General features: G+C 45.9%; 2 protein-coding genes across 4 annotated transcripts in view; both read left to right on the top strand.

Moving 5' to 3' along the window:
- Crebbp (CREB binding lysine acetyltransferase) overlaps nucleotides 1–15,576 on the top strand; it is a 139,028-nt gene extending 123,452 nt beyond the window's left edge. For all 3 annotated transcript variants that reach the window (XM_075941802.1, XM_075941801.1, XM_075941800.1), the window contains 8 exons: nucleotides 2,560–2,710; nucleotides 2,985–3,131; nucleotides 3,527–3,640; nucleotides 4,756–4,921; nucleotides 5,190–5,357; nucleotides 8,933–9,094; nucleotides 9,385–9,666; nucleotides 10,895–15,576. In XM_075941802.1, the coding sequence (XP_075797917.1) occupies nucleotides 2,560–2,710; nucleotides 2,985–3,131; nucleotides 3,527–3,640; nucleotides 4,756–4,921; nucleotides 5,190–5,357; nucleotides 8,933–9,094; nucleotides 9,385–9,666; nucleotides 10,895–13,045 (3,341 nt within the window). In that variant the 3' untranslated portion in view covers nucleotides 13,046–15,576. The remainder of the gene's footprint in view (nucleotides 1–2,559; nucleotides 2,711–2,984; nucleotides 3,132–3,526; nucleotides 3,641–4,755; nucleotides 4,922–5,189; nucleotides 5,358–8,932; nucleotides 9,095–9,384; nucleotides 9,667–10,894) is intronic.
- A 2,734-nt stretch (nucleotides 15,577–18,310) lies between these two features.
- Nucleotides 18,311–26,958, top strand: part of Trap1 (TNF receptor associated protein 1) — a 33,663-nt gene continuing 25,015 nt past the window's right edge. The window contains exons 1-3 of the mRNA XM_075941792.1: nucleotides 18,311–18,448; nucleotides 24,978–25,142; nucleotides 25,718–25,800. Coding sequence (XP_075797907.1) covers nucleotides 18,361–18,448; nucleotides 24,978–25,142; nucleotides 25,718–25,800 — 336 coding nt within the window. The 5' untranslated portion in view covers nucleotides 18,311–18,360. The remainder of the gene's footprint in view (nucleotides 18,449–24,977; nucleotides 25,143–25,717; nucleotides 25,801–26,958) is intronic.

The raw sequence follows: 26,958 nt of genomic DNA, 5'->3' as shown, positions 1-26,958 counted from the left end.
TCAGAAGAGCAAAGCTTCAGGTACACGGTGGTGGCACATCCCTTTAGTCCCAGCACTCGGGAGATAGAGGTAGGTGGATCCTTATGAGTTCCAGGACAGTCAGGGCTACACTAAGCCCTGTCTCAAAAAACAACAACAGAAAAAAAAAAAGTAAATTTCAGGACCTACTGAGAGAACATTGGTTGGCAGTTCCTTCTCCAGTAGCTTAGAAAGAATTGGGAGTCCTGTCCAGAAAAAACGTTCAGGCTCTCAGGGTTGTCTCCTGGGCTTAAGACTTGCTGTCCCTCAGTGCAGGATTTCCCTTGGGGATTTCAGCAAGAATGGTGGTTGTCTTCTGAAGGTCTTTGTGCCTACTTCTGTGCTTGTCAGAACAATCACTCAGCTCTGAAGACTGCTGGGCACAGAGCTCAGCCTGACAAAACTTAGGAAGTTTGATGCTCACTAAAGTATAAAACAGATCTCTAATCTACTTGTTACTACTTTTAACTGTACAAATCTTTATTTTTTCCTGAGTTTTTTTTCTTTGCTATTGCATTTTGTTTCCTTTTGGGGGGTGGATTCAAGATGGTTTCTCAGTGTAGCCTTGGCTGTCCTGGAACTTGCTCTGTAGACTCGAACTCACAGATTGGCCTGCCTCTGTCTCCTGAGTGATAAGATTAAAGGAATGTGCCACCACCACTGAGTATTGGTTATATCTTAATATACCTCCAAGGTACCACTCTTGTTATATTTATTGCAGAAAAATGAAGTTTATAAGAGATGTAAATTCTCAGATATTACTTGAGACAACAGTAAGGAATCTTCTAAGATTTACTTTTAAAAACATTAATTTATTAATGCCAGGCGGTGGTGGCGCACGCCTTTAATCCCAGCACTCGGGAGTCAGAGTCAGGCAGATCTTTGTGAGTTCGAGTCCAACCTGGTCTACAAGAGCTAGTTCCAGGACAGGCTTCAAAGCTACAGAGAGGGGCTGGAGAGATGGCTCAGAGGTTAAGATCATTGCCTGCTCTTCCAGAGGTCCTGAGTTCAATTCCCAGCAACCACATGGTGGCTCACAACCATCTGTAAAGGGGTCTGGTGCCCTCTTCTGGCCTGCAGGCATATACACAGACAGAATATTGCATACATAATAGATAAATATTTTAAAAAAAAAGCTACAGAGAAACCCTGTTTCAAAAAATGAAAAAAATATATTAATTTTAATAGTATGTGTATATATATATATGTATATATATTATACACACAAAGACCTCTGTGTATGTGTGTGTACCTTCTTTTTTGTATGTACACCAAATGCATGTAGTACCCATAGAGGCCCAGAATAGTGGATATTAGGTTCCCTAGAGCTGTAGTTTGAGGTGGCTGTGGGGTACCTGATACTGATGTTGAAACTAAGCACAGGTTCCTTGCTAGAGTAGATGTTCTTAACCACTGGACCATCTTTCCAGACCTCTAGATTTACTATCTATAAGCAATTTTCATGATTGTAAAAAATACTTAAAAGTCATTAAAGAAGAAATTTTACTTAATTTTATCATCTTAAACTGGTTGTGGTGGCTCATGCCTGTAATCTCAGCTCTTGAGAGGCTAAGACAGAATTCCCTTGAATCCCATGCCAACCTGGGCTATATAGTGATACAGACCCTGCCTTTTAACAAAAGGAAGAGGGGGGAAGTCCATCACCTGACATGGGAGATGGGGTGGAGTATCTATTTAATATATGTTGAATCCTGTATTCAGTTCCCCAGCAACACCCCTCCAAAATACATTCATTTTTATAACCGATGAATCTTTGATAGATCTCACATTCTAATCCTCTTTCCCTGAAAAGCAGTTCTCCATAGTGATGTTTATTCCTGGTGGCTTTGGTCACAGTGGTCATATGGGCTATCTCTTCTGCTATGGCCAGAGCCAGCACAGGACAGGCCACATAACCAAGATAAAGTTGCCTGATGCTAAGGTCATGCCTGCTCTGCCTCCCAGCTGAGCACTGTGCTCAGAAGGCAGCAAAAAGTCTTTGGCTAATGCTTGATGACTTGGCCCTAGGTGTTCTAAGCTCCCTGAACTGAACTAGGTGGAAGAAAACACCATCACTGACTGGGTCAAGGGTGTGCCATATTCCTTGTTGCTATAGGAGTTCCTCTAGTGTAGTTCTGGGGAGTAAGCAGTCTGCCTGTTGGCATTCCTGAGATAACAACCCTCCACGCCGGAGACTTCTGCTCAACATAGCCCCAGGGCAGGGCTTGTCCCACAGCCACTCATCTACCCAGGACCTGATGTGAAGGGCAAGAAGCACAGTGTCCTCAGTCCTGTCAGATTCAGGCCATCTTTGTGTCTCTCTTGTCCCTTACTATTAGAAATGGACAGAAGTGTGAGCAGATAAATGGCCAACAAGGAGCAAAGTGCCTAAGGCTGCACACCTGCTTTCCTAAAGAAAATGCTCGTGTCACATGGTGGAGCTCTTCTGTTCTTACAGAACAACTGTTAGTCCTTGGAAATAGCAGCGTGAATCAGCAGCCTCAACAGCTCTGCCTGATCCTGTTCATTCTGAACTTTTAGGGCTTCAGACCACACGCTTGGGAAACCACTTGGAAGACCGAGTGAACAAGTTTTTGCGGCGCCAGAATCACCCTGAAGCTGGGGAGGTTTTTGTCAGAGTGGTGGCCAGCTCAGACAAGACTGTGGAGGTCAAGCCTGGGATGAAGTCAAGGTTTGTGTTTTTTCTTCCTGTCCTAAACTGTGGGGTAGGCCCCACTCCTGACTCTGTAGGACTTCAAGTGTGACGTACTTAATGCAAAGGCTTGTGGTAACTAGGATGTAACCTTCTTTTCTGAATTTCAATACATTATCCGAGATGGTTCCCTTGCCTAATAAACAGGACCAGGAATAGCTGCAGCACAGCCCAAAACTACTCTGGCTGTCATTGCAAGAGGTTGCCGAGCCTTGAGCCTTCTGCACAGGACAGGCTTTGATTTCTGTTTCAGGTTTGTGGATTCTGGAGAAATGTCTGAATCTTTCCCGTATCGAACCAAAGCACTCTTTGCTTTTGAAGAGATTGATGGAGTCGATGTGTGCTTTTTTGGGATGCATGTGCAAGAATATGGCTCTGACTGCCCCCCACCAAATACAAGGTAGTCCCATGTTACTTCTGAGTGTGCTTTTTAGCCCCATTCTGGGTGTAACAGACAGAGGCTCAGGTGTCTTAAAACTGTGTGCTTTGCTACTGGATTCAAATAGTTACCTGACTAAACCAATTAGCTTTGTTTTCCTGTAAACTGTCAGAAAACAAAGGGTCTTGGTGGTAATGTGGCATGCTTGTGTGTGGCCCTATCTTTGCTTTGTCTTATTAAGATGATCACTGGGGAGCCAGAGTAGCAATAACTAAATGTTCTGTCACCATCTAGTCAGGTGGCCTCTGTGGTGGCTATCAAAATCTATTTCTGGGGGGCTTTGGGATGTTAGTATTTTCAAAGTTAAGAGGTACCCTGAATTAGAAATAAAAATGACACCCCACCCACCCCTGCAGGCGTGTATACATATCTTATCTGGACAGTATTCATTTCTTCCGGCCCCGCTGCCTCCGGACAGCTGTTTACCATGAGATACTCATTGGATATCTAGAGTATGTGAAGAAATTGGGGTGAGTCTTGGTTTTTCAGAATCAATTAAAACGTTTTGTCTATTTTGTGAAATAGTGTGTTTTTCTCGTTTAGTTTTATGTGTTTTTATTCTAATGTATTGAGAGTGGTTCGGAAGTCTGCTGAGCCTCTCACATATGTCTGACTCCAAAGAGCAGTGTCTTATCTTTGCCTCTGCTTTCTTTTCATTTTCTTTTTACTTTATTGAGGCATAATCTGCTTATCATGTGTTTTTTCTGTTTTAGGTTTTGGAGTCAGTGGTTTTTAAAATTATTGACTGGTGTAACCATTCCATAAGCCGGTCTCTACACACTCTCCTCTGCTACTACTCCCTGTCCTGCCCCTGGCTCCAGACAGCCACTAATCTACTTTCTGTCTCTATACATGTATCTTTTCTACTCTTTGATTGGAAATCACTGATTGAATACACAAACACTGTCTTTTTTTCTCTGGTACTATGTGTTTATATACCACACCTGTCACATTCTTTTCCTAGACCTGAAAAGGTTTGCTAAAGTGCCTTGAACAGAGCGGATAAGATATTTGACATTAATCCTCTAAAGAGAGTTACTTGCCTGAGCTGCCTTTCCAGTCACAGGAGGAAATAGGCAGGAAGCTGGTGCTTCACTTCCTTTTTCCAGGCCCTGGCAGGCTCGGTTCCATGCAAGTACTTCTGAGAATGAAGTATTCAGTGCTGAATATAGGGTTGGATTTGTAAATGAAGAAGATAATGCTTTTACACACACACACCCATTCACATATTGTGTTGGAGCCCAAGTATTTTATAAGACCTACCCAAGCATTTATGGCCATTTCTTTTGTTTTCATCTTCCTGCATTAATTTCTGTTCTTGCTTTAGTTACTATTCTTAAGCTGCAGTTGCCTCAAAAATAGATAAGAGTTCACTTACGCCGGGCGATGGTGGCACACGCCTTTAATCCCAGCACTCGGGAGGCAGAGGCAGGCGGATCTCTGTGAGTTCGAGACCAGCCTGGTCTACAGAGCGAGTTCCAGGACAGGCTCCAAAGCCACAGAGAAATCCTGTCTCGAAAAACCAAAAAAAAAAAAAAAGAGTTCACTTATACTTCTGTCTGGCTTGTTTTGTATGTTCTTATAGGTATGTGACAGGACACATCTGGGCCTGTCCTCCAAGTGAAGGAGATGACTACATCTTTCATTGCCACCCTCCTGATCAGAAAATTCCCAAACCAAAACGACTGCAGGAGTGGTACAAGAAAATGCTGGACAAGGCATTCGCAGAGAGGATCATTAATGACTATAAGGTACTCCTGTTGAAGGAAGATGTTGACTTTGTCACATCTGACTGACATGGTTTATGTATTTTCTTCTGGCACTCATGTGCTTTATAACTATGATAAATTACAAGAAATAGAAAGCAATAGTCTGCAAACATCTGATGAAACTGCAGAAGCAACTCTGCAGTTGGTCAAAGCAGTGGGCCTTTTAGTCAGTTGATGTCTAGTTTGTGTATGTGGTCCCCAGTAGCCTCTCTAGGGGACCTCACCTCACCTCTCTTCTGCTTCCTCTTAGGACATCTTCAAACAAGCAAATGAAGACAGGCTCACGAGTGCCAAGGAGTTACCCTATTTTGAAGGAGATTTCTGGCCTAATGTGTTGGAAGAAAGCATCAAAGAGCTAGAACAAGAAGAAGAAGAAAGGAAAAAAGAAGAAAGTACTGCAGCTAGTGAGACCCCTGAGGTACAGCCCAGCTAGAGCAGTGCCACCAGAATGGCAGGCTGAAAAGTATACATTTGCTGTTGGCTTCTTCCTGTGGGTGTTCTTGTGCACACACATAGGATGTCACCATAATCAGCAATAAGCAGATGTGGGGCCTACTGGTTAGACCTGGAGAGATGGTGACCTTTTGGAACCAGGGCAGTACATGGAGATGGGTAGAAATTACTTCCTAGAGAGACTGAAGTGCCTTGTGCTGCGTATTGTGGCAATTCCTCATTTTGTGGGGTTTTTGGGGGAGGGGCGTTTTTTTGCTTTTTTGTTTTGTTTTTTGTTTGCTCTCAATCTGTTCACTGTTTACTATCCCTGTGTACCAGGGAGTGCAAAGTGTACTAAGCAAGACCTTGTCCCTGCCCCAAGAGGTATCTTATACTAGGAGAAACACCAAGGACCTGGATAGCTTCATGATGTGTTTTCATGTGGTGGGGCAACTCTGAGAAGAAAGGAACCTAAGGTAAAGAAGACAGAGGTCTGAGGGTGCCTTTGGAAACAGTGACATCGGAGCTGAGATCCCACTTGAGTTGAGGGGAGGAAGTATGCTGTATCAAAGGTCACAAGGTACTACTTGGTCAGGTAGAGCTGACAATGGCATATATATTGATTGTAGTTGTAGGTCCGGTAGGTATGTACAGTGACTTCTGTGGAGAATGTTTGTAGAATATGAGAAATGATGAGTTAGAAGAATGTCTTGTGTAAAGCTTGAACTTACTTTGGTGAGGGAGAAACAAATACTGGGTTGCATTGCTCCATAGGAAATAGTCAGACTGGATCCCAGCAGGGCTAGAGGTGCTGGCAGCATGTGGCAACACCTGAAGCCTCAGATAAGCATGCATGCTCAGTGTACACGTGATCTGTTGAATGGTTACAATGTGCTCAACACTGAACATGTTGCGTTTTATGTCTTCAAAAAGACAGCTGTAATATAGAAAGCACAGACCAGGATGAAAGAGAAGCTTATGTCCCTGGTTGTTCCCAAGATCTCCCAAATTGTCCCCATTGTCTTTCTTTCTCTCTGTCTTTCTCTGGAACCTCCAGAAGTTGGTCCATCCCTTCACCTTCTCAGGAACTTGGCTGTTCCTCATCATGGTTTGGTTTCCTACTTGACTGCAAAACAGCTCCCAAGAAGCTAGAGAGAGTAGGCCATATTCAGATTGGACTTAAAAGAACAGGCATGTCTCAGTGGCTGACTCGGTACTTTGCAGTGGAGACCAAGTGATCATGAGCATAGGTGACCTGACACAGAACCATTTGTCTCAGTTTGTTAAGGACAGCAGTGGTGGCGTCACTTGAAGAAGTGGAAGTGGGCCCACCTGTGGGAGTCACTGGTGCACAAGACAGCAAAGCACAAGGACAGTCCTGCTACTATCAAGGAAAGGACTCTAAAGGAATGCAGAACAAACTGATTCATCCAAGGTGGTCTCTGGCATGAACAGTGAAGCTGTTCAGACGACTTAGGTGGCTTGCGCCTGAGCCCTCCTTCACTGTATGCTAGGGAAAGTGTTGACAAGTAGATTTGTTGTTTTCTGTGTATGCAGTGTAGATGCTGAGAGCAAGGATTCCCCTTCCTAAGGTTACCTAGGACCTCACAGTGGGATTAACTTTAGTATGGCTCACACTTTGTAGGGGACATTGCTTTGCTGCTAAAAACTAGATTCTCCAGGGAGGAACTAGAAGTAGAAGAGAGGGAATGGGGGTAGGGTGCTTCGTTAAAACATATTACATGCATGTATGAAATTCTCAAACAGTTTAAAAAACTGAAAAATTAGAATTTGAAGTTAATTGAAGTAGAGAAGAGTTTCTCGTGGTGTTAAATGAGGGAGACAGGATACCACATCATGTATTCAACCCCAGCTACCCTTAGGCACATGCACAGATAAAACTTCACTAGAAAAATAACCAAAGTGCGTGTTTCCAGGTGACCAAATAATTTCTCTCTCTTTTTTCTCTTCTTCTTTTTGTTGATTTTTTGAGACAGGGGACTCTGCATAACTTTGGCTGGTCTAAACTCAAAGATCAGTCTGACTCCTAAGTGCTATGATTAAATGTACGTACCACCATGCCTAGCTCAAAAACAATTTCTTTAAAAAGTTTATTTAGCCGGGCAGTGATGGCACCTTTAATCACAGAACTCAGGAGTCGGAAGGCAGAGGCCTCAAACTCAGATGCCTAAGCTTGGTCTACAGAGCGAGTTCCAGGACAGGCTCCAAAGCTATGCAGAGAACTCTATCTTTTAAAAAAAATAAAATAATAATAATAATAAAAATAAACTAAGAAGTTTATTTGAAATCAAGCATAGTGACACACCTTTAATCCCAGCACTCAGAAAACAGAGGCAGGGAGATCTCTGTGAGTTCAAGGCCAGTCTACACAGTGAGTTCCAGGACAGCCAGAGCTGTCTCAAAAAAAAAAAAATCCAAATAAGAGGGGCCATTAAGATGGGTCCAAGTAAAAGTGCCTGTTACTGCCATGTGTGATGGTCTGAGTTCAAGTCCCAGGGTCCACATGCTCGAAGACTCCAATCTTCTGTTAAAAATGAAAAAAAAAAAAGACCTCCACATGGGCACTGTGACACACTCACAAATACACATAATACATGCATGTAAGTAAAGTAATTTTAAAAATTATTTGATTTAGATACATGATGAGTTTGAAACCTAGGTTATGCAGCATCACATGGAAAAGTGACCGTGTGGAGCTGAGGGCATAGTTTAGTGGTGGTGGTGCACATGCTTAGCTTCTGTAAGGCTCTGGTTTCACTCCCAATACTGCAGGATAAAGAAGTTCTCTGGGTCAGATCCGATTAGCTTTTCTTGGTTGTATTCTAAATGGATGATGTCCCAAGTTCTTTTTATGGTAGGATCATTGGAGCTCTTGAACTGAGGAGTTGAGTCCCTTTTAAGACCTCAGCCAAGTAATAATTAAAAATAATAACAACAGGTTGCAAGACAAACTTGGACTTTACCCTAGTCCAAGTGTTGAGTGGGACCTGGAAAAATCAGGGTGTGCCTGCTCCTCCTGGTGCTACCTTCATCTGCACATTCCCCAAGTCTTTTGAAAATCCATACAGCCGGCCTTCCCAAGATAAAGAACCAGATACTGAGCATGCAGGATAGAAAGCTTAGCAATCCTGTCCAGTGGGGAGTGATAGGAAACTTCCTCTTAGAATCTAAGCTTAGATTCTGAATTAACATCCTTAAGAAGAGCCAGGCACCCTTACCTTTAATCCCAGCACTGGGGAGGCAGAGTCAGGTGGATCTCTCTGAGTTCAAGGCCAGCCTGGTCTACAGAGCTAGTTCCAGGACAGGCACCAAAGCCACAGAGAAATCCTGTCTCGAAAAACCAAAAAAAAAAAAAAAAAAAAAACCCAAAACACACACACATCCTGAAGAAGTAAGAGGACATACAGGTGCCAGCCAGGCTTGGAAGATTCAATTTTTAGCCCTTTGATGGCAGCCTATGGCCCAGGTGCATATGGGATCTCTGGAGCCCCACAGATTAGGAAATGGATGTTGTTCTGACAGTTTTGCATGTGGTTACAGGGCAGTCAAGGTGACAGCAAGAATGCCAAGAAAAAGAACAATAAGAAGACCAACAAAAACAAAAGTAGCATTAGCCGCGCCAACAAGAAGAAGCCTAGCATGCCCAATGTGTCCAACGACTTGTCCCAGAAGCTATATGCCACCATGGAGAAGCATAAGGAGGTAATGGCATAGTCTTGTGGGAGTTTACGGGGATACTCAGAATCTGGAGGAACAACAGGCACCAGGCCTGCTCTGCTGAGGCTCCCTGTACAAGTCTTTGATAGAAGGGAGGACTACCTCTGTATAAGGTGGAACAGTGGTTTCTTAATACATTGTATGTCTTATCATTAGTTGTTCCATCCCAAGAAACCAGGGCCTCAAGCAGGCTCTGGGTTTGGTTAAGTAAAATGTGGCCCGGCACTTGGCACAAGCTGTCTCTCTGTGGGGTTTAATGCAGCTCCTCCTTTCAGGTCTTTTTTGTGATTCATCTGCATGCTGGACCTGTTATCAGCACTCAGCCCCCCATCGTGGACCCTGACCCCCTGCTCAGCTGTGATCTCATGGATGGGCGTGATGCTTTCCTCACTCTGGCCAGAGACAAGCACTGGGAGTTTTCTTCCTTACGCCGCTCCAAATGGTCCACTCTGTGCATGCTGGTGGAGCTGCACACACAAGGCCAGGACCGCTTTGTCTATACTTGCAATGAGTGTAAACACCACGTAGAGACACGCTGGCACTGTACTGTGTGTGAGGTAAGCCCCACCACCTCCCTTCTGACCTTTCCCCATAGGTAGATGTAGAATTCCAGCATCAGGAATGGATGTAGATGTTGTCATCTCTACACAACACTGTTTGTGCTTTCTCTCCCATCATAGGGAGCCAGGCATGAGTGGCACTCTTGTTGTCCTCTTATTTTGTGCCCTTGTCCACCACAGATACAGGCCATATGCTGAGGCAGCCTGACTCTGGACAGACTTTGGAACACTTTGATTCTACAGGAATTCCTGTGTATTTATCTCTTCCTAGCCTTTCTAAGGGTTTAGGGATGCCTTTTGTTGACACCTTTGATCAGGTCTAATGGCAGGATCTTCATGTATACCACTGGTAGGCTCACTGTCTCCTGCCCTGTGTGTAGTTTGTCTTCAGCATGTAGAGCTTGTCCTGGTCAGGGCAAAAGCTGTCTAACTCTTCCTTCTTCGCTTACCTTTCAATTCTTGTTTTTCCCGAGCTTTCTCCAGGCTTCTCTGTCCTCTTTCTACTTCACTATTTTACGATTTTATGTGTTTTCTTTGAGCACAATTTTTAGACCCAGCCTTAGGACTTCATCCTCAGATTTGTTTGTGGGTAGATTTGTTTGGATGTGTGTATGTGAACTATTTGTGTGTATGCATACAGAGGCCAGAGGAGAATTGCTCTGTAGTTCTTTACCTCACTTCCCTAGAAAAGATATGTCACTGAACGTTGGGCTAGGCTGGGGACCAGCAATTCCCAGCAGTCCACTTACTTCCTCCCTGTCCGGTGCTGCAGTTATAAGCAGTGGATTTTTGTGTGAATGCTGAGGATCCAAACTCAGGTCCTCATATTTGACCATCACCTTATTTTACCCAGTGAGCGCTCTCCCAACCCCATCCTTCACATTTAATGCTTCCTTTTTAGTTCCTAAGTTCAAGTATCTCTCAGCCACTTGGGCTTCTGTTTTGGGGGAGGATCATTTGATGCCTTTCTCCCCGAGATAGTGTCTGACATCCTCTGGTAGCACTAGGAGGAAATGATCACGGTGTTCTTATTTCTCACTATTAAGTCTCAAGGTAAGGTCTTGATGCTTTTCTCAAAGCACATGAAGTAAGGAAGTGGGTGGGGGAAGGAGACCACTTTAACTGCTCAAGCCTTGGGCCTATACTCTGACCCATGCCCAAGAGTGTCTGCTCGCTCATACTGGGCCTATGCTGATGTTGGTCTGTCCCTTTTGCTTCTCTACAGGATTACGACCTTTGTATCAATTGCTACAACACAAAGAGCCATACCCATAAGATGGTAAAGTGGGGGCTGGGTCTTGATGATGAGGGCAGCAGTCAAGGTGAGCCACAGTCCAAGAGCCCCCAGGAGTCCCGGCGCCTCAGCATCCAACGCTGCATCCAGTCCCTGGTCCATGCCTGCCAGTGTCGCAATGCCAACTGCTCTCTGCCATCTTGCCAGAAGATGAAACGAGTTGTGCAGCACACCAAGGGATGTAAGCGCAAGACTAACGGAGGATGCCCAGTGTGCAAGCAGCTCATTGCTCTTTGCTGCTACCACGCCAAACACTGCCAAGAAAATAAATGCCCTGTGCCCTTCTGCCTCAACATCAAACACAAGCTCCGCCAGCAGCAGATCCAGCATCGCCTGCAGCAGGCCCAGCTCATGCGCCGGCGAATGGCCACCATGAACACCCGCAATGTGCCTCAGCAGAGTTTGCCTTCTCCTACCTCAGCACCACCCGGGACCCCCACGCAGCAGCCCAGCACACCCCAGACACCACAGCCCCCTGCCCAGCCTCAACCTTCACCTGTAAACATGTCATCAGCTGGCTTCCCTAATGTAGCCCGGACTCAGCCCCCCACAATAGTGTCTGCTGGGAAGCCTACCAACCAGGTACCAGCTCCCCCGCCCCCCGCCCAGCCCCCACCTGCAGCAGTGGAAGCAGCACGGCAAATTGAACGGGAGGCCCAGCAACAGCAGCACCTGTACCGAGCAAACATCAACAATGGCATGCCCCCAGGGCGTGCAGGTATAGGAACCCCAGGGAACCAGATGGCCCCTGTGGGTCTGAATGTGCCCCGTCCCAACCAAGTCAGTGGGCCTGTCATGCCTAGCATGCCACCTGGGCAGTGGCAACAGGCACCCATCCCCCAGCAGCAGCCAATGCCAGGCATGCCCAGGCCTGTAATGTCCATGCAGGCCCAGGCAGCTGTGGCTGGGCCACGGATGCCCAGTGTGCAGCCACCAAGGAGCATCTCGCCAAGTGCCCTGCAAGACCTGCTCCGGACCCTGAAGTCACCCAGCTCCCCTCAGCAGCAGCAGCAGGTGTTGAACATCCTCAAATCAAACCCACAGCTAATGGCAGCTTTCATCAAACAGCGCACAGCCAAGTATGTGGCCAATCAGCCTGGCATGCAGCCCCAGCCTGGACTTCAGTCCCAGCCTGGTATGCAGCCCCAGCCCGGCATGCACCAGCAACCCAGCCTGCAGAACCTGAGTGCAATGCAGGCTGGTGTGCCACGGCCTGGTGTGCCTCCACAGCAACAGGCGATGGGAGGCCTGAACCCCCAGGGACAAGCTCTGAACATCATGAACCCGGGACACAACCCCAACATGGCAAACATGAATCCACAGTACCGAGAAATGGTGAGGAGACAGCTGCTACAGCACCAGCAGCAGCAACAACAACAACAGCAGCAGCAACAGCAGCAGCAAAGCAGTGCCAGCATGGCCGGAGCCATGGCAGGACACGGCCAGTTCCAGCAGCCGCAAGGACCTGGAGGTTACGCCCCAGCTATGCAGCAGCAACGTATGCAACAGCACCTCCCCATCCAGGGCAGCTCCATGGGCCAGATGGCTGCTCCAATGGGACAACTTGGCCAAATGGGGCAGCCTGGGCTGGGGGCAGATAGCACCCCCAACATTCAACAGGCCCTACAGCAGCGGATTCTGCAACAGCAGCAGATGAAGCAGCAGATTGGGTCCCCAGGCCAGCCGAACCCCATGAGCCCCCAGCAGCATATGCTCTCAGGACAGCCACAGGCCTCGCATCTCCCCGGCCAACAGATCGCCACATCCCTTAGTAACCAGGTGCGGTCTCCAGCCCCTGTCCAGTCTCCGCGGCCCCAATCTCAGCCTCCACATTCCAGCCCATCACCACGGATACAGCCCCAGCCTTCACCACACCATGTTTCACCCCAGACTGGTTCCCCCCACCCCGGACTCGCAGTCACCATGGCCAGCTCCATGGATCAGGGACACCTGGGGAACCCTGAACAGAGTGCAATGCTCCCCCAGCTGAATACCCCCAACAGGAGTGCGCTGTCCAGTGAACTGTCCCTGGTTGGTGATACCACGGGAGACACACTAGAAAAGTTTGTGGAGGGTTTGTAGCATTATGAGAGCATTGGGTGTTTGTTTTTTGTTTTGGGGATTTTATTTTATTTTATTATTTTCATTTTTTTTTCCCTTCCCCTTTCATGTTCTTGGACTTTTTGTACTGAAAATCCAGGCATCTGGGCTCTTTTTATTAAGCCTAGATGGGACTGTGACTCCCAAGCATGGAAGGGTGGATTGATGTTTAAAGAAACAATACAAAGAATATATTTTTTGTTAAAAACCAGTTGATTTAAATATCTGGTCAGTCTCTCTCTTTCTCTCTTGGCTTTTTTTCTCTCTCTTTTTTTTTTTTTGTTTTGTTTCGGGGGGTGGGGGGTTGTTTGGATTCTTTTTGTCGTCATTGCTGGTGACTCATGCCTTTTTTTAATGGGAAAAACAAGTTCATTATATTCATATTTTTTATTTGTATTTTCAAGACTTAAAAACATTTATGTTTAAAAGTGAAAAGAAAAATAATACTCAGAAACTGGTTCCAGAAATAATGCATCTTATAATGTGTCCCGATAACGAGCTGATGTTGCGGGAAGATTTTTTTTCTATAGTGAACTCTGTGGGCATCTCCAAGTATTACCCCTGGACGATAGGAATTGACTCCGGCGTGCACACATGTACACACCCACACACATTTATCTATACATGCTGGCTTAAGCCAACCTCTTGTCTTGCAGATGTAGAAATTGTTGCTTTGTTTCTCTGATAAAACTGGTTTTAGACAAAAATAGGGATGATCACTCTCTTAGACCATGCTAATGTTAATAGAGAAGAAGCATTCTTTTCTTTCTTCTATGTGAAACTTGAAATGAGGAAAAGCAATTCTAGTGTAAATCATGCAAGCGCTATAATTACTATAAATAAGAAAATTCAAGAAGATTCAATCACTGTATAGAATGGTAACGTACCAACTCATTTCTTATATCATATTGTTAAATAAACTGTGTGCAACAGACAAAAAGGGTGGTCCTTCTTGAATTCATGTACATGGTATTAACACTTAGTGTTCGGGGGTTTTTTTGTTATGAAAATGCTGTTTTCAACATTGTATTTGGACTATGCATGTGTTTTTTTCCCCATTGTATATAAAGTATCGCTTAAAATTGATATAAATTACTGAAGTTTTTAACATGTATTCTGTTCTTTAAGATCCCTGTAAGAATGTTTAAGGTTTTTATTTATTTATATATATTTTTGGAGTCTGTTCTTTGTAAGACATGGTTCTGATTGTTCGCTCAGAGTGGAGAGGTCGGGGCTGCAGTCATAGTTGCGGTATGGGTGGCAGCTGGGAAGTGTCCCAGGCTTGTAGCCACCAGGTGGGAGGGGGGCTCCCTGTGCAGAGAGTGCAGAGGTAGCTCAGCATTGCCTTGCATATTCAGTACTCACAGGTGAATGTCACCCATGCCAAGAGGGACAATCACCACTGGGTCAGAAACAGCACTTTGCCTCTAGCCTACTCTTCCTGTCCTCCTTGTTGGCCAGCTGCCCTTGTGTGAGGGCTCCTGCCCCCCCCCTTTTCTGACAGCCCCCTCTTTCTCTACCCAGATCCCACAATCAATGCAAAGGGTGCTCCAGGGACTTGAGGTGGTTCCTGACCTCTCCTCCCCAAACGTTAAACAGGGAGGTTACCTCCATCAGCCTGCCTCATGTGGCTCATTAGGGCTTTGCAGGTCTGGTGCCACCCTGGGGGCTGCTACTTCATGGCCTTACTGGCTTGTGAAGTCCAGTAACAGGTGTCCTTTCTGAGCAGGGGTTGGTAGCTCCTGAATACTGTAAATGTCACATCTAAGAGGAGGACCACTGACAGGGGAACTAAACCCCTAGCCTCCTGCTCCCAGGGACCTTTAAAAAAAAAATACCTGTCTTCCAACAAAAGAGTGGTCTAGATGGGGGTGGGGTAGCTAAATTTAGAAATCATGACCCAAATATCCTTCCTTTTGGCTTTTTAAGTTCACAGAAGTATTTTCAAAATTCATGATACTTGGAATTCTAAATTTGAGGAAGCCTTTCAAGATTAGAGTTTTGAATGTAGAATTTTGAATCTTGAATTTTAATGCTGTGGATAAGACCAGGTAAGGAATAGACCATCATCTAACATCCCCAACTAAGCCCTGTCCCAAGTCCTCCAGAGGTGATGCTCCATCCTTGCTCAGCTTGATGGGTCCTTGCACATTCTCGGCTCTCTTCAGAATTCCCTTGCTGCCAATTGGGAAGCCCCAAGCCATGTGTTCCAACAAGAAGAGGAACTGGAGCCTCAGAAGAGCTGCTCTCCACCCACCTCAGAAGGTGGCACTTGGCAAGGAGTCTGCATCCTGTGCCGTTGTCCAGCTGGATGTCAGAGGATGTGCCTGAGGATGTGGGCTGTGGATAATATCCCTAAGTTTGTCCTAAGGAAATTTCTGTAAGAGCTGGAGTGCCCAGACACTGTGTCTCATGCTGTATACTTAAGAGGAGAAGAAAAAAGTCCTATATTTGTGATCAAAAAGAGGGAACTTGAAATGTGCTGGTGTTTATAATAAAAGCTGGTAAAACTGCTTGGATTCAAAGGTGGTTCCGATTGGCTAATGATCCCCTTAGCATTAGCTCAACTGCTAGTCACTAAACTACTGGAGATGCCAGATGTCAGCCCTGCATGCATTTAAGGACTGAATGCAGATGACGTGCTGTTCTGCACTGTTGGGGTAAAGACATGTAAATTGTCTTTTGATTTCTATTAAATGGGACTAGCGGGGCATGGTAGCTCATGCACTTAATCCCAGAAAAGCTAGAGCTAGAGGAATCAGGAAGACCTCCAACCCAGAGACCACATAGGAATTAAAGGACAGCTCCCTGGCTACATAGAGACCTGTCTCAAAAAAGGAGAGGTCACATTTGAATCAACATTTAACCTAGTGCTGCATGACAAAATAAGCTGGTGTTAATAACAGAAGGAAACACTTCTCATCAAGGTGATTGTTTGGTAGCCACTGTGATGCCAGAAAATACAGGATAGTGTTCTGGGAGGCAGTCCTGTGTCTAGACACTAGCAAGCTTGGGGAATGTAGGAATAAGTCTGGCCATCTAGGACTGACAATACACAGGAGCCTGATAGGTAGTGGGTGCTTTACATGCATTGGTTATTCATTCTAGGTGCAGGGTGGGGAGCAGTGATAACATACTGAGGGAATGGTCCAGAACCCAAACTAAAAGCAAACCCCAGTGAGTTTGGGTGAATGGGTTTGCCGCTGATGTAAATTGTCTAAAACACTGCTGTCGCCGTGTTCACACCAGTTTGTAGAGGATTTGTTAGAAAACAATTCACTTTTCGCTAATCAAATTCAGAGGGAGTCTGGCGAGCTTAGCCACAGAATTGAGTTGCTGTCATGTCTTCTGGGTATTCTCCCGCCTGCTGATACTGCCCGGGACTCCTCAGATGTTGGCACAGATAAGGGCCACTAAGACAAGACAACTTTCCATGTCCCTTCCTGGAGTGAGCATTCAAAGAAATTCTAAATGTCCCAAGCTGGAAAGTGTGCCTAGACAGCAAGGGGTAAATGTCAGGTGGTGTTTGAAGTAGACCCCTGTTTGTCAACCCCTCTAGCTTGGACTGGAGTGTACAGAAGGCCCTGGGAGTTTTGTGGGAAGTCGTTCGCTGTTCCTGGCCCTTGGTAGATACTACATAGGTCAAAAATTTTTCTCACGGGAGAGCTTACGGTTGGTTTACAATGGCAGAGCCTACATCCCCATCCTTAACTACAAAGCGCAGGTTCCTCTTCCTTTGTCAAATGCCACTTCACCTTTCTAAACTTCTTCCCCAAGCCAGATCTGGTGTTCCATAGATGCCCATGTCAGCTCTGACAGAGAGGTGATTCCAGAATGGAGAGTTAAAGGGATAAAACAGAATGAGACGTGGGGCCTCTCAAGACTCTGGGGAAGCTGTTCTATGTGATGACATAAATGGGACATAAGCAGGGTAGGGTAGGTGATACAGGGCCTGTGAGCAGAGGCAGAAGCTAGAAACTGTAAGGATCCAGGAAAGGGCATGGTAGGACTCTAACAACGAAGGGTGGGGTTGATTATGGAGGATGTGGGCCATGCAGCAGAACTGGGGGGAAGGGAATAATCATGAGGTGCACAGTGAAATAATGTCTTATTGCTCCTTTCTACCTTCCATTTTGAAACAGTCTTTCCCGTGACCCTGGGGCTAACAGATTTAGGTAGATTGGTTGGCCAGCAAATTGCGAGGATTTTCGGTTCCCTAGCACTTGAGATTACAGGCACACATTGCTCTGTCATTTTCTTGGGGATATCAGGGCATCAAGCACTTACAGACCAAGTCAATCCTCCAGCCGCCTGGATCTGTACATTCTTTTTCTATTTTCCACCTATAAAATCAAGCATGGGAGAGCTATCCTTGACATATTCAACCTGGAACCTATGCCGACCTTTAAAGTCTGGCAGGAGCGGTTACCTACCCCACCACAGAGACAAGAGTTTCTCTGTGTAACAATCCTAGCTGTCCTGGAACTTGCTTTGTAGGCCAAACTGGCCTCGAATTTAGAGATCCCCCTGTCTCTGCCTCCCAAGGGCTGGGATTAAAGGCATGTGCCACCACCTCCTGACTTTACAAATCTTAAGTAACTGGTTTTGTGTGGTGTGTATATTCCAGCAGTTGGGACTAGTGTCTAGTAGCAAGCTAAGTAACCGCGTTAACGTTTTTTAACTTTTGATTTTTTTGTAAAATTTGATCATGGCAAGATATATTTAGAAAGTGAGAAGCTGTTACAAAGGAGCCGTCTGGGCCTTGTTTTGAGATTACGACAAGCAATCTGTGGCGGAGAGTTTGGATCCAGACCACGTTTATGGCCTGGATCCCCAAACAAACTACCAGTAGGGAGAAAGTCACAATAAACGGGTAAGTCCAGTTCTGGAGGTGTTGGTTACTGATTTCACGTTTTGGGAACAGTGAAACCTAAAATCTCTTTGTCACTAGCTTTTTTGCATTGCTGTAGGAGATTCTTCCAGTGGCCCAAACGCATAGAAGCACATGGGTACCGGGTAGGTCCGTTGGATCCACACTCCAGTCTCGAGAATGGGGTGCTCCCGCCCAGCGCAGCTGTGGCTCCGGGGACAAAACCCCCACATATTCCACGCCCTAGTCACTGTCATCCAAGGTCAAAAAGTTCGGTCCTCAGGCCCCTGCGCTGGGGTTTTGCTCCGTTCACGTTCCCGCACAGGCAGAGCCTTGGGCAGCCCGAGCTCGTCGCTCGCATTGACGTCACTGCGCCGCCCCCGCGGAAGGCCTCCCTCGTGGCTGTTCGCGGCGCTGGGACGGAGGCATGGCGCGCGAGTTGCGGGCTGCGCTGCTGTGGGGCCGCGGGCTGCAGACTACACTGCGGGCTCCGGCGCTGGCGGGCGTCCAACGAGGTGAGCGCGGCGCGAGAGCCCAGAGGCGGCGTTCGAGGCCGCTCAGCGCCGGGGCTGCCGCGCTGGGACAGGGAAGTGCGGTCGCTTCTAGGCGGGCTCCCCCAGCCTGGGCTGGTTAGTCCTTGGCGTTCCTGATTGGGTTCCGCAATCAGGACCCAAGTTCACGCGGTCGTTGCCCACGCTTAATTCCCTCAGAGTTCAAGCCCTGGAGTAGAAACTGAACAAAAACAGTGGTCACCCCGGACTTCAGTTCAGTGAACTCCCAGTTTTTGGTCCCTGCATTCCTAGGACCTGCAATTAGAAGATACAAGGAATGGGGTGAGGGGAAGACCTTAATCTGTGCTTTCCCACCCCCACTCGAGTAACGGTGACGTTGTTAGCGTTACACACACACATATATGGTATATGTGTTTACAACCATTTAAATAAAAGGGCCCAAGCCCAATATGAATTGTGCTGAAGAATCTCCAAGCTTTCCAAAATTCCGTCCACAACTTCTCACGTTAACATATACCGGCTTTCCTTCGGCTACTGAGTTCTGTAGCACTCATCAAAAACTGTTACAATGTGGTAAAGGTTGAAGGAGTGTTTAATCTTTAGGCACATGTATCGGTTTTAGAATTGATGTTTCAGAGTGCCTTTTTTGTTACATGATTTTGTCAAATTGTGTCTAAATTTATTTGTTTGTTTGTTTAATTTTGAGGCAGGGTTTCACTGTGTTGTTCTAGCTGGCCTGGAACTTGCTACACAGGCCAGGTTGGCCACAAACTCAGATCTGTCTGCCTCTGCCTCCCAGAGTGGTGGGATTAAAGGCGTGTGCCAACGTTGCCTAGGGCTCAGAATACTTTTTGTCATTGTATGTATCCTCATACCAAAACTGCCTATTCCATAGTATCTTCTCCAACATTTGAGTATGTCTTAGAAAAAACCCCAACAAAACAAAACAGTGCCCCAAAGGCCAGTGTGTAACTCAGTCATATAAAGTTTGTGCTTGGTTTGCATAGGCCCTGAATTGGTCCCCATCAAGAATACTGAAAAGAACCCACTATAGAAGACACCTTGTTTAAGGCTGGATTGGTATCTTCTCTAAGATTTCTTCTTTGTATCCTTGCATAATGTTCTGCAAACACCTTCTCAGCCTTGGCTAATTGGCCCAGTCTATTCACAAAGGCTGACTCCAGGGTCTCATGGAAGCTAATCTGCAAAATTTGGTGTGCTTTTCACCGACTGGGATTTCCCTGGGAGAAAACATTTACTTAGTATACATTTTCTATTGGCGATTTTGCTACTTCATTAAAGCTCGGATTTCGGTCTGCTTTGATGTTGTATCAGCCCTCCAGGACCCCCTGCTGTTAACTGATTGATTGTTTCTCTATAGCTTCCCTGAATTCTGTCTTCGGTGGTTGTTCTAAGTTCACGGTTGTCATCTATAATAAACTTGTCATGGTAGGATGCAACTCAGCCAGACAGGAAGTGGCACTCCGTGAAAACTAACTCTCACCTGTGTCATTGCGATTTTCTGATTGAGATTTGTAACTCCAGAAAACATCAACATATCTCACAACTTACAACACTGTTCACCTCTGAGGTGCCGTTATGAATCAGAGCTCTAGTAAGAACGGTGAGAGATCTGGAGGAAAGCTGGGCAACCTTTCTGAAGTTGAAGTCCACAGCTCATGTGTAGTTTACTTGTGTGGCTTCTGTGGTCGGGTGACTTTTTTTTCCTCTTGAAAGCTAGTCTGAAAAACCTCTACAGGGCGCCCTATGCCCCTGGACCAAAACCTGCTTCTGATGGAACATAGTGACTACTGGGTTTATATTCTCAGGCTGAAGAAAAATCTACTTTTATCGTAGATGCTTTGGCTTTTAAGAATTTGTTACTAGGAAATGAAAACTTGTCCCTGTTGTGATTTGGTGAGAAATTATATATTAACAAATTAATAAAAAGAATGTCCAAACCAGCACACAACATTAATTTTAAATGAGTACCATAGGAAATGCATAGTGGAAAAGATTACTGTGAACAGTAGGCAGAGGAAGCCAATATTGTGCAAATGGTGTTGTTTAGTGTCTTGTTCAGATATTATATTTATTTATTTATTTATTTATTTTTTATTTTTTTTTTTTGGTTTTTCGAGACAGGGTTTCTCTGTAGCTTTGGAGCCTGTCCTGGAACTCCCTTGGTAGACCAGGCTGGCCTCGAACTCACAGAGATCCGCCTGTCTCTGCCTCCCAAGTGCTGGGATTACAGGAGTGCGCCACCACCGCCCGGCTTTATATTTATTTTTCAAGTCACAGAAAGTTTAGCTAACCTGGAATCAGATCTGTCCCCCCTCCCGTTTTTTTGGAAAAGACTTCTTAATAGATATATTTTACAAAGTACACAGGAAAATCGTGCAGTGCTGTTTGGATTGGGTATAATTCTGGGCCACAGGTTTGCATAGTCCTTCACAGCTGGCCCTATGACGGCAGAACATTTTATCTCATCTGTACTGTGTACTGTGTCCTCTGCTTTTATCTTCAGAATAAAGACATGGCCTCTCTTCTACCATACACTTATTGCTGTGAAATTACCGCTGCTGGATGAACCTTTTTTCTTAGTTCCGGTTTGTCTTAACTGTGGGCATCACCATGTCCCCCACACTAGGAGTAGGAAGTCTGTTCAGCTGTCCGTTGGGTGATAGACAAATTTCTGACTCCGTTTAAAAAGGTTTGTCTGTCACTGTCATGGTGGGGATCATGGTGTAGGCATCCACGGGGCTGGAGCAACAGCTGAGATCAGTTCACGTCTTATCTACAAGGTGTAGACAGAAAGAGCTTGATTGTTTCCCTAATGTAGCACAGGCTGGCCTCAAACTTAGAGTCCTCCTGCCTTAGCTCTCTAAATGCTTGTATTGCTGCCATGTACCGCCTAAGTGTGTGTGCAGAGGACAGCTTTTTTTTTTTTTTTTTCATTTAAACACTGCTTGTCTCTTAGCTCTAGCCCTTACTGGCTAAAGAGGACAGCTTTTGACAGAGCAGTTTTCTCCCGCTTTTATGTGCGCTGCAGGGATCTAACTCCGGTCTCCTGGCTTCTGTGGTAAACACTGCACATTAAACCATCTTGCTAGTCCCCTCAAATCTTTAAGAAAGGATCTCACATAGCTCAGGCTGTTCCTTGAACTCTTAATCCTGTATTCCTGATTTTGGTTGTATCTCCTCTGTCTTCCGTTCTCTCTGAGCTCCCTTCAGTCAGTCAGTCTGTCTAGAATTCCAGCCAGTGATCTTCTAGGCTGTCTATCAGATTAGGGATTATCTAATGTTTTCTTATGATTAGATAGAGATGCAATTTTGGCAAAAAGATACCAGAGGAAGGATGGTGTGATACACTTTGATGTTGGCAAGTCTCTTATGTGGGAGTTACTTAACTAAAGGAATCTAGCCTTCCCTGCCCCCAGTAAAATTACTGACTTTCTCTTTGAAATCAGCAAATGGTTTTTCAGGATGCACGAATATTGTGTAGTTGTTGTTTTTTGACATCTGTCAGTAATCTCTGTCTGCCACAGATATATTTGTTTTCTGTTGTTCCATGGCAGTTTTCATATATTTGTCCCTTCTCCCTGTACATTAAAGAATGGATTAGTATTTGCTAGACTGAAGTCTGTAGTAGTCAGTGTTACCTTTTTTGCTCAGATCATCCCAAGGCTCTATCACTGAAAGAACCTTCAGGTTGCTGAGTCTGGCACCACAGAGTTCCAGGCTCACCTGTGTGCCATCACACAGAGCACTTTTTCCTTTTATTTGGGGATGACAGAGTAATTCCAGTTTTCCCAAGACTGATACGTTCCTAAGAAAGGGGCTTTCAGGAGTGACTGCTAGACAGTTAAGAAGGCCCTCCTAGCCTAGTAGCGATTGTTGCTCCCAGGGTGGATCTGTCTATCAGCCAGTAGACAGGGTTAGGGAATGCACTCACACAGGCGCACACACTGGTCTACAAACAAGGGATCCATCTCATGGTCGTATGGTGTCTGCACTCCAGCGCAGACTCATTCACAGTGTGTTAGTGTGCTTGATGTCAGTCTGTACCCAGGACAGTTTCAGACTTGGCACTGGACTGGTGAATAGATTTACCAAGCTGAACGTGTGTGTGCAATCCTTGTAGAGGTTAGCTTTATGACCTGCAGTAAAAATGGCATTTCTGGTGAGGGCTTTACACATTATGGTCATCTTCAAAACCATTTTTAAAATCATGCTGGAAAACTAATTACTTGTAAACTCATATCACGTTTACCAAGTCTACTCACAGGGGACTGCGGCTTCTAACCATTGTTGGAGAGAGGTGCACTGTTTCTTTCCTTATCCCTTGTGCTTACATGGTCTGTATCCTGAGTGACAGGTGATGTACCTTCCATGTCTTTGACAATGTTTTTCAATACTGTTGTCTTCCTGTTTGTAGCCTATAGCAGTGAGGTTCTTACAGGTTCTACATCTCTGTAGAGGTTCTTCAAGGAAGGATCCAGCAAACCCCATTCTTCATGAGTGTCTTAGTTAGGATTTCTCTTCACTGTGAAGAGACACCATGACCACAGCAACTCTTATAAAGAAAAACATTTAATTGGGGCTGGCTTACAGTTCAGAGGTTTAGTCCATTGTCGTCATGGTGGGAAGCGTGGTGGCACCTAGGCAGGCATGGTGCTGGAGAGCTAGATCAGAGTTCTACATCTGAATCATCAGGCAATGGGGGGAAAATGAGACACACTAGACCTGGCTTGAGCTTCTAAGACCTCAAAGCCCACCCCCAGTGGGCTTTCTCCAACAAAGCTGCATCTCCCATAGCGCTGTCTCTTGAGCCTATGGGATTATTTCATTGAACCTACCACACTGAGTGAAGTTCTCATGCACAGCCTCACTGGCCACATCTTCCAGGGATGTGTGAGCTCCCTGGCTGCTGGGCTTCACTGTGTCTATTGGCTTAGTAGCTTGTTTACGTTACTATGGATCTAAGATACCAAAAAAAAAGTGTCTTTAGAGGTGGTTAAGCAGTTAAGGGTGTTTACTGCTCTTGCAAAGGACTTGAGTTCACTTCTGAGCACACCTACCTGTGGCAGCTCCAGAGGGCCTCTGGGAACATACACTCATGTGTACATAACTCATACACAGATGTTGGGAGCACTAGGGAAACTCAGAATGTTAAACATGTAGGGTTGTCTTTTCAAAGGAAAAGATGTATAGCCTGCTTTTCCACACAGAAGACTGGGATTGAGGTCAGTAGCCCTGTGGTCTGCACTCTCTGCACAGCCAGGTCATACCAAGATCCCACCAGCAGGACCGGAGGTGGCTGATAGTTTAGGTGACCTTTCTGTTATCTGTATGGCAAGGGTGGTCCCCCATACTGCCACAACCAGGACCTGTTGTGGTGAATATACCCGAATGACCACTATACTGTCTGTACTGTATGACAGACCACAACAGATCCTCCCCAGGGCCCTAAGGTAACCCATGCAGCCTGTCTCGAGAACACATCTCCATGGGAAAAGTGACATGTGCTTGAGAAGGGTTTTGATGTGATTATGCCTCGCTGTGCACAGGGAATTGTTACAGCAGGAGACCCTCCCCAACTACTGTATTTAACTGTGCCTGCAATAGACTGCCACGGTCAGACTCTAGAAGTTTGAACCAACACCGGCTACTGAGTTATGTTGAACCGGATTTCCTTCTTGCCCCTCACGGATCTTTACTCTGCCCACTATGGTGTTTCAGAGACCCCACACACAGACACTCATAGTCATTATTTAAAACAGTAAAAAAAAAAGATAGTTACATTTAGATTTGCATGTTTGGGCATTTGTGTGCTGTGGCACATGTGTTGAGGTCAGAGCACAGCTTCCAGGAGTTGGTTCTCTCCTTCCATCATGTAGTCTCTAGGGATTGAATTCAGGTCACCAGCCTTGGTTGCAGGCATCTTTACCTGCTGAGCCACCTCACTGGCCCAGATATATTTGTTTTTAAAAACTATTCATTTCTGGATGTTCTTTATTCTTACTTGTATTAGAATTAAGGGTGAGCAGTAGCTGGCAGGAGGGTCTCAGGTCCTTTTCAGTCCACACTGTCTTGAGGACTTACTGTACTTGGTGGATGCCTACTGACTTGGCCCTTGGCTGCTGAGAGATAGAGACCTGGTCCATGCCTCTGGCTGAAGCACAGCGTCTGCTAGGTTTTTGTGGCTGTGAAAGCTTAGGCTGATCCCACCAAGTGGAGACACCTAACATCTAGTTCTATGCTAGAGGTTTCAGGACCCACCAGGCTTGCCAGGAAGTTACAAAAGCAATTCTGAGTCCCTTCCTGGCTAAACATAGACCAACCTTTTGGTAAATTCCATTTGACAGCATGTGAGGGAAGGCCACTGTAACTACCTGCTCCGTAGTTACAACTGTGCCTCCATTCTCGTAAGGCCTTAGACTTTGGTCTCCACTACAGGCACAGTGTGAGTGAGCTGGGGCATCCACCTTACAATAAAATTCCCATCCATTTTTCACAACTGTCTTTTCAGGAAAGCCAGTTCTGCTCCTTCAGAGGACCACAGTTCAGTTTACGGGCTCCGCACAAAGCCTGACTTCAAGGATCTCTGCAGGACAGTTATACAGCACACATGCAGCCGAGGACAAGAAGGAGGAGGTCCTGCACTCCATCATCAGCAGCACCGAGGCTGTGCAGGGTAAGCCTAGAGACTTGGCTCTTCTGGGACCAGTTCATCTCAACTCCTGCAGCTCCTGACTGTCACCTGATGTGGTTGGCCCCCTCTGGTGGACACCCGGAGAAGCTGCCAACGGGCACTGAATGACACATCTGGTAGTAATCATTGATGTAGGGCAGGAAGGCGCTTTTCAGGCTTGAGGGCTCCACCTCTGGCTTTTGATGGAAACACAGACAGAACTGTTTATGTTGACAAGTGAGGCTTTCTTATAATTTTGCTTTTTGAATAATTTATTAGAGCACATTCTTTTGGAGAATATACTGTAGAACCTGGTAGTTGAGGCTAACTTGAAATTCCCCACCACACACTCTGGGAACCGGCCTCCCCTCTTACTGGACCCTTCCTTAGTTCCCACATGACCCTCTCTGTGGCCACAGAGTTGCTCCGTGTTCTTTATTCTGAGAGAGTGTTACATGTCCACTTCTCTTAGTCATTGCTTGGAACCTTAAACATCCTTTCAAAAGCTACATAGTAGCATGTTCTTCCACAAAAATGAAAATGCAATTTTATTGATTGTATCTATGATTCATTACCAGGTTCTGTCTCTAAACATGAGTTCCAGGCAGAAACAAAGAAACTTTTGGACATTGTGGCCCGTTCCTTATACTCGGAAAAAGAGGTAAGATGTGTGCGCTCTCCAGGCTAGAGCTGCTGCTGTGTCAAACCCAAAGCCTAGGCTTGTAGCGCGAATGATAAAACCCAGAGACAGAACCTGGAGTTTAGCCTGAAGGCCAGAAAAACAAACAGCCAGCCACTGGCTCTTACCTCTACCTCAGACCAAAATGGCGATCCTGCCTCCAGGAATCTCAGAATGAGACTGAGACTGAGAGCTGCCTCCTCCTGTCTTATATTCCTCTCTAGTGCTGGGATTAAAGGTGTGGACCACTACCATCTGGTTTCTATGGCAGCTAGTGTGGTTGCTGGGATTAAAGGTGTGTGTCACCACTGTCCGGTCTGTAAGGCTGACCAATGTGGCTGTTTTACTCTCTGATCTTCAGGCACGCTTTGCTTATTAAAATACAATTGAAATATTACTACGCATACTTGCTGTCGGAAAACCCAGGAGTGAGCTGTGACAGGCCCACTCTGGATCTCTAGGAAGAGGAGTTCTTTCAGTGTTATTTCCTAGAAGTTTATTCACATGATTCTTCGGACAAGATTAACTTTGGGAGTTAATTAAAGCTTGCTGATAATTTTTAAGTCTCCCAGATACTGGGCTTGGGCGCCCACTTTGGTCTGTTTTTGCTTTGACCGTCCTCTTCCACTACACATGGCCCACACCTGTGTGGCACAGGTCAGAGAGCTGCTGCAGAAAGAACTTTAGTTCTTTTTTCCAAGACAGGGCCTCACATATATAGCTGAGGGTGACCTTGCACTTAATGTTTTTCTTACATTTATTTATTTGTTTTGTGCATGCTTGATAGTAGCTGTCGTGTGGGTCCTGGGATCACACTCAGGTCATCAGGCTTGGCACAAAGTGCCTTTACCTATGTAGCTATCTTGCTGGCCTGACCTGGAATTTTTGTCTGTTTGGTTGGTTTTTGAGACAGGGTTTCTCAGTGTAGCCTTAGCTGTCCTGGAATTCACTATGTAGACCATACTGGCCTCGGACTCACAGAGATCCAACTACCTCTGCCTCCTGAGTGCTGGGATTAAAGGTGTGCGCCACCACTGCCCAGCCTGGAACCACACACACACACACACACACACACACACACACACAGTCTAAGGCTTTCATTTGGTTTTTTTGTACTTTAAGCCTGACTAGGAATGTCCA

The sequence above is a fragment of the Microtus pennsylvanicus genome, chromosome 11, assembly GCF_037038515.1.
Source record: "Microtus pennsylvanicus isolate mMicPen1 chromosome 11, mMicPen1.hap1, whole genome shotgun sequence".
NCBI lineage: Eukaryota > Metazoa > Chordata > Mammalia > Rodentia > Cricetidae > Microtus > Microtus pennsylvanicus.
Note: the sequence above shows the minus strand (reverse complement) of the source record. Positions and strands in the feature narration are given on the sequence as shown.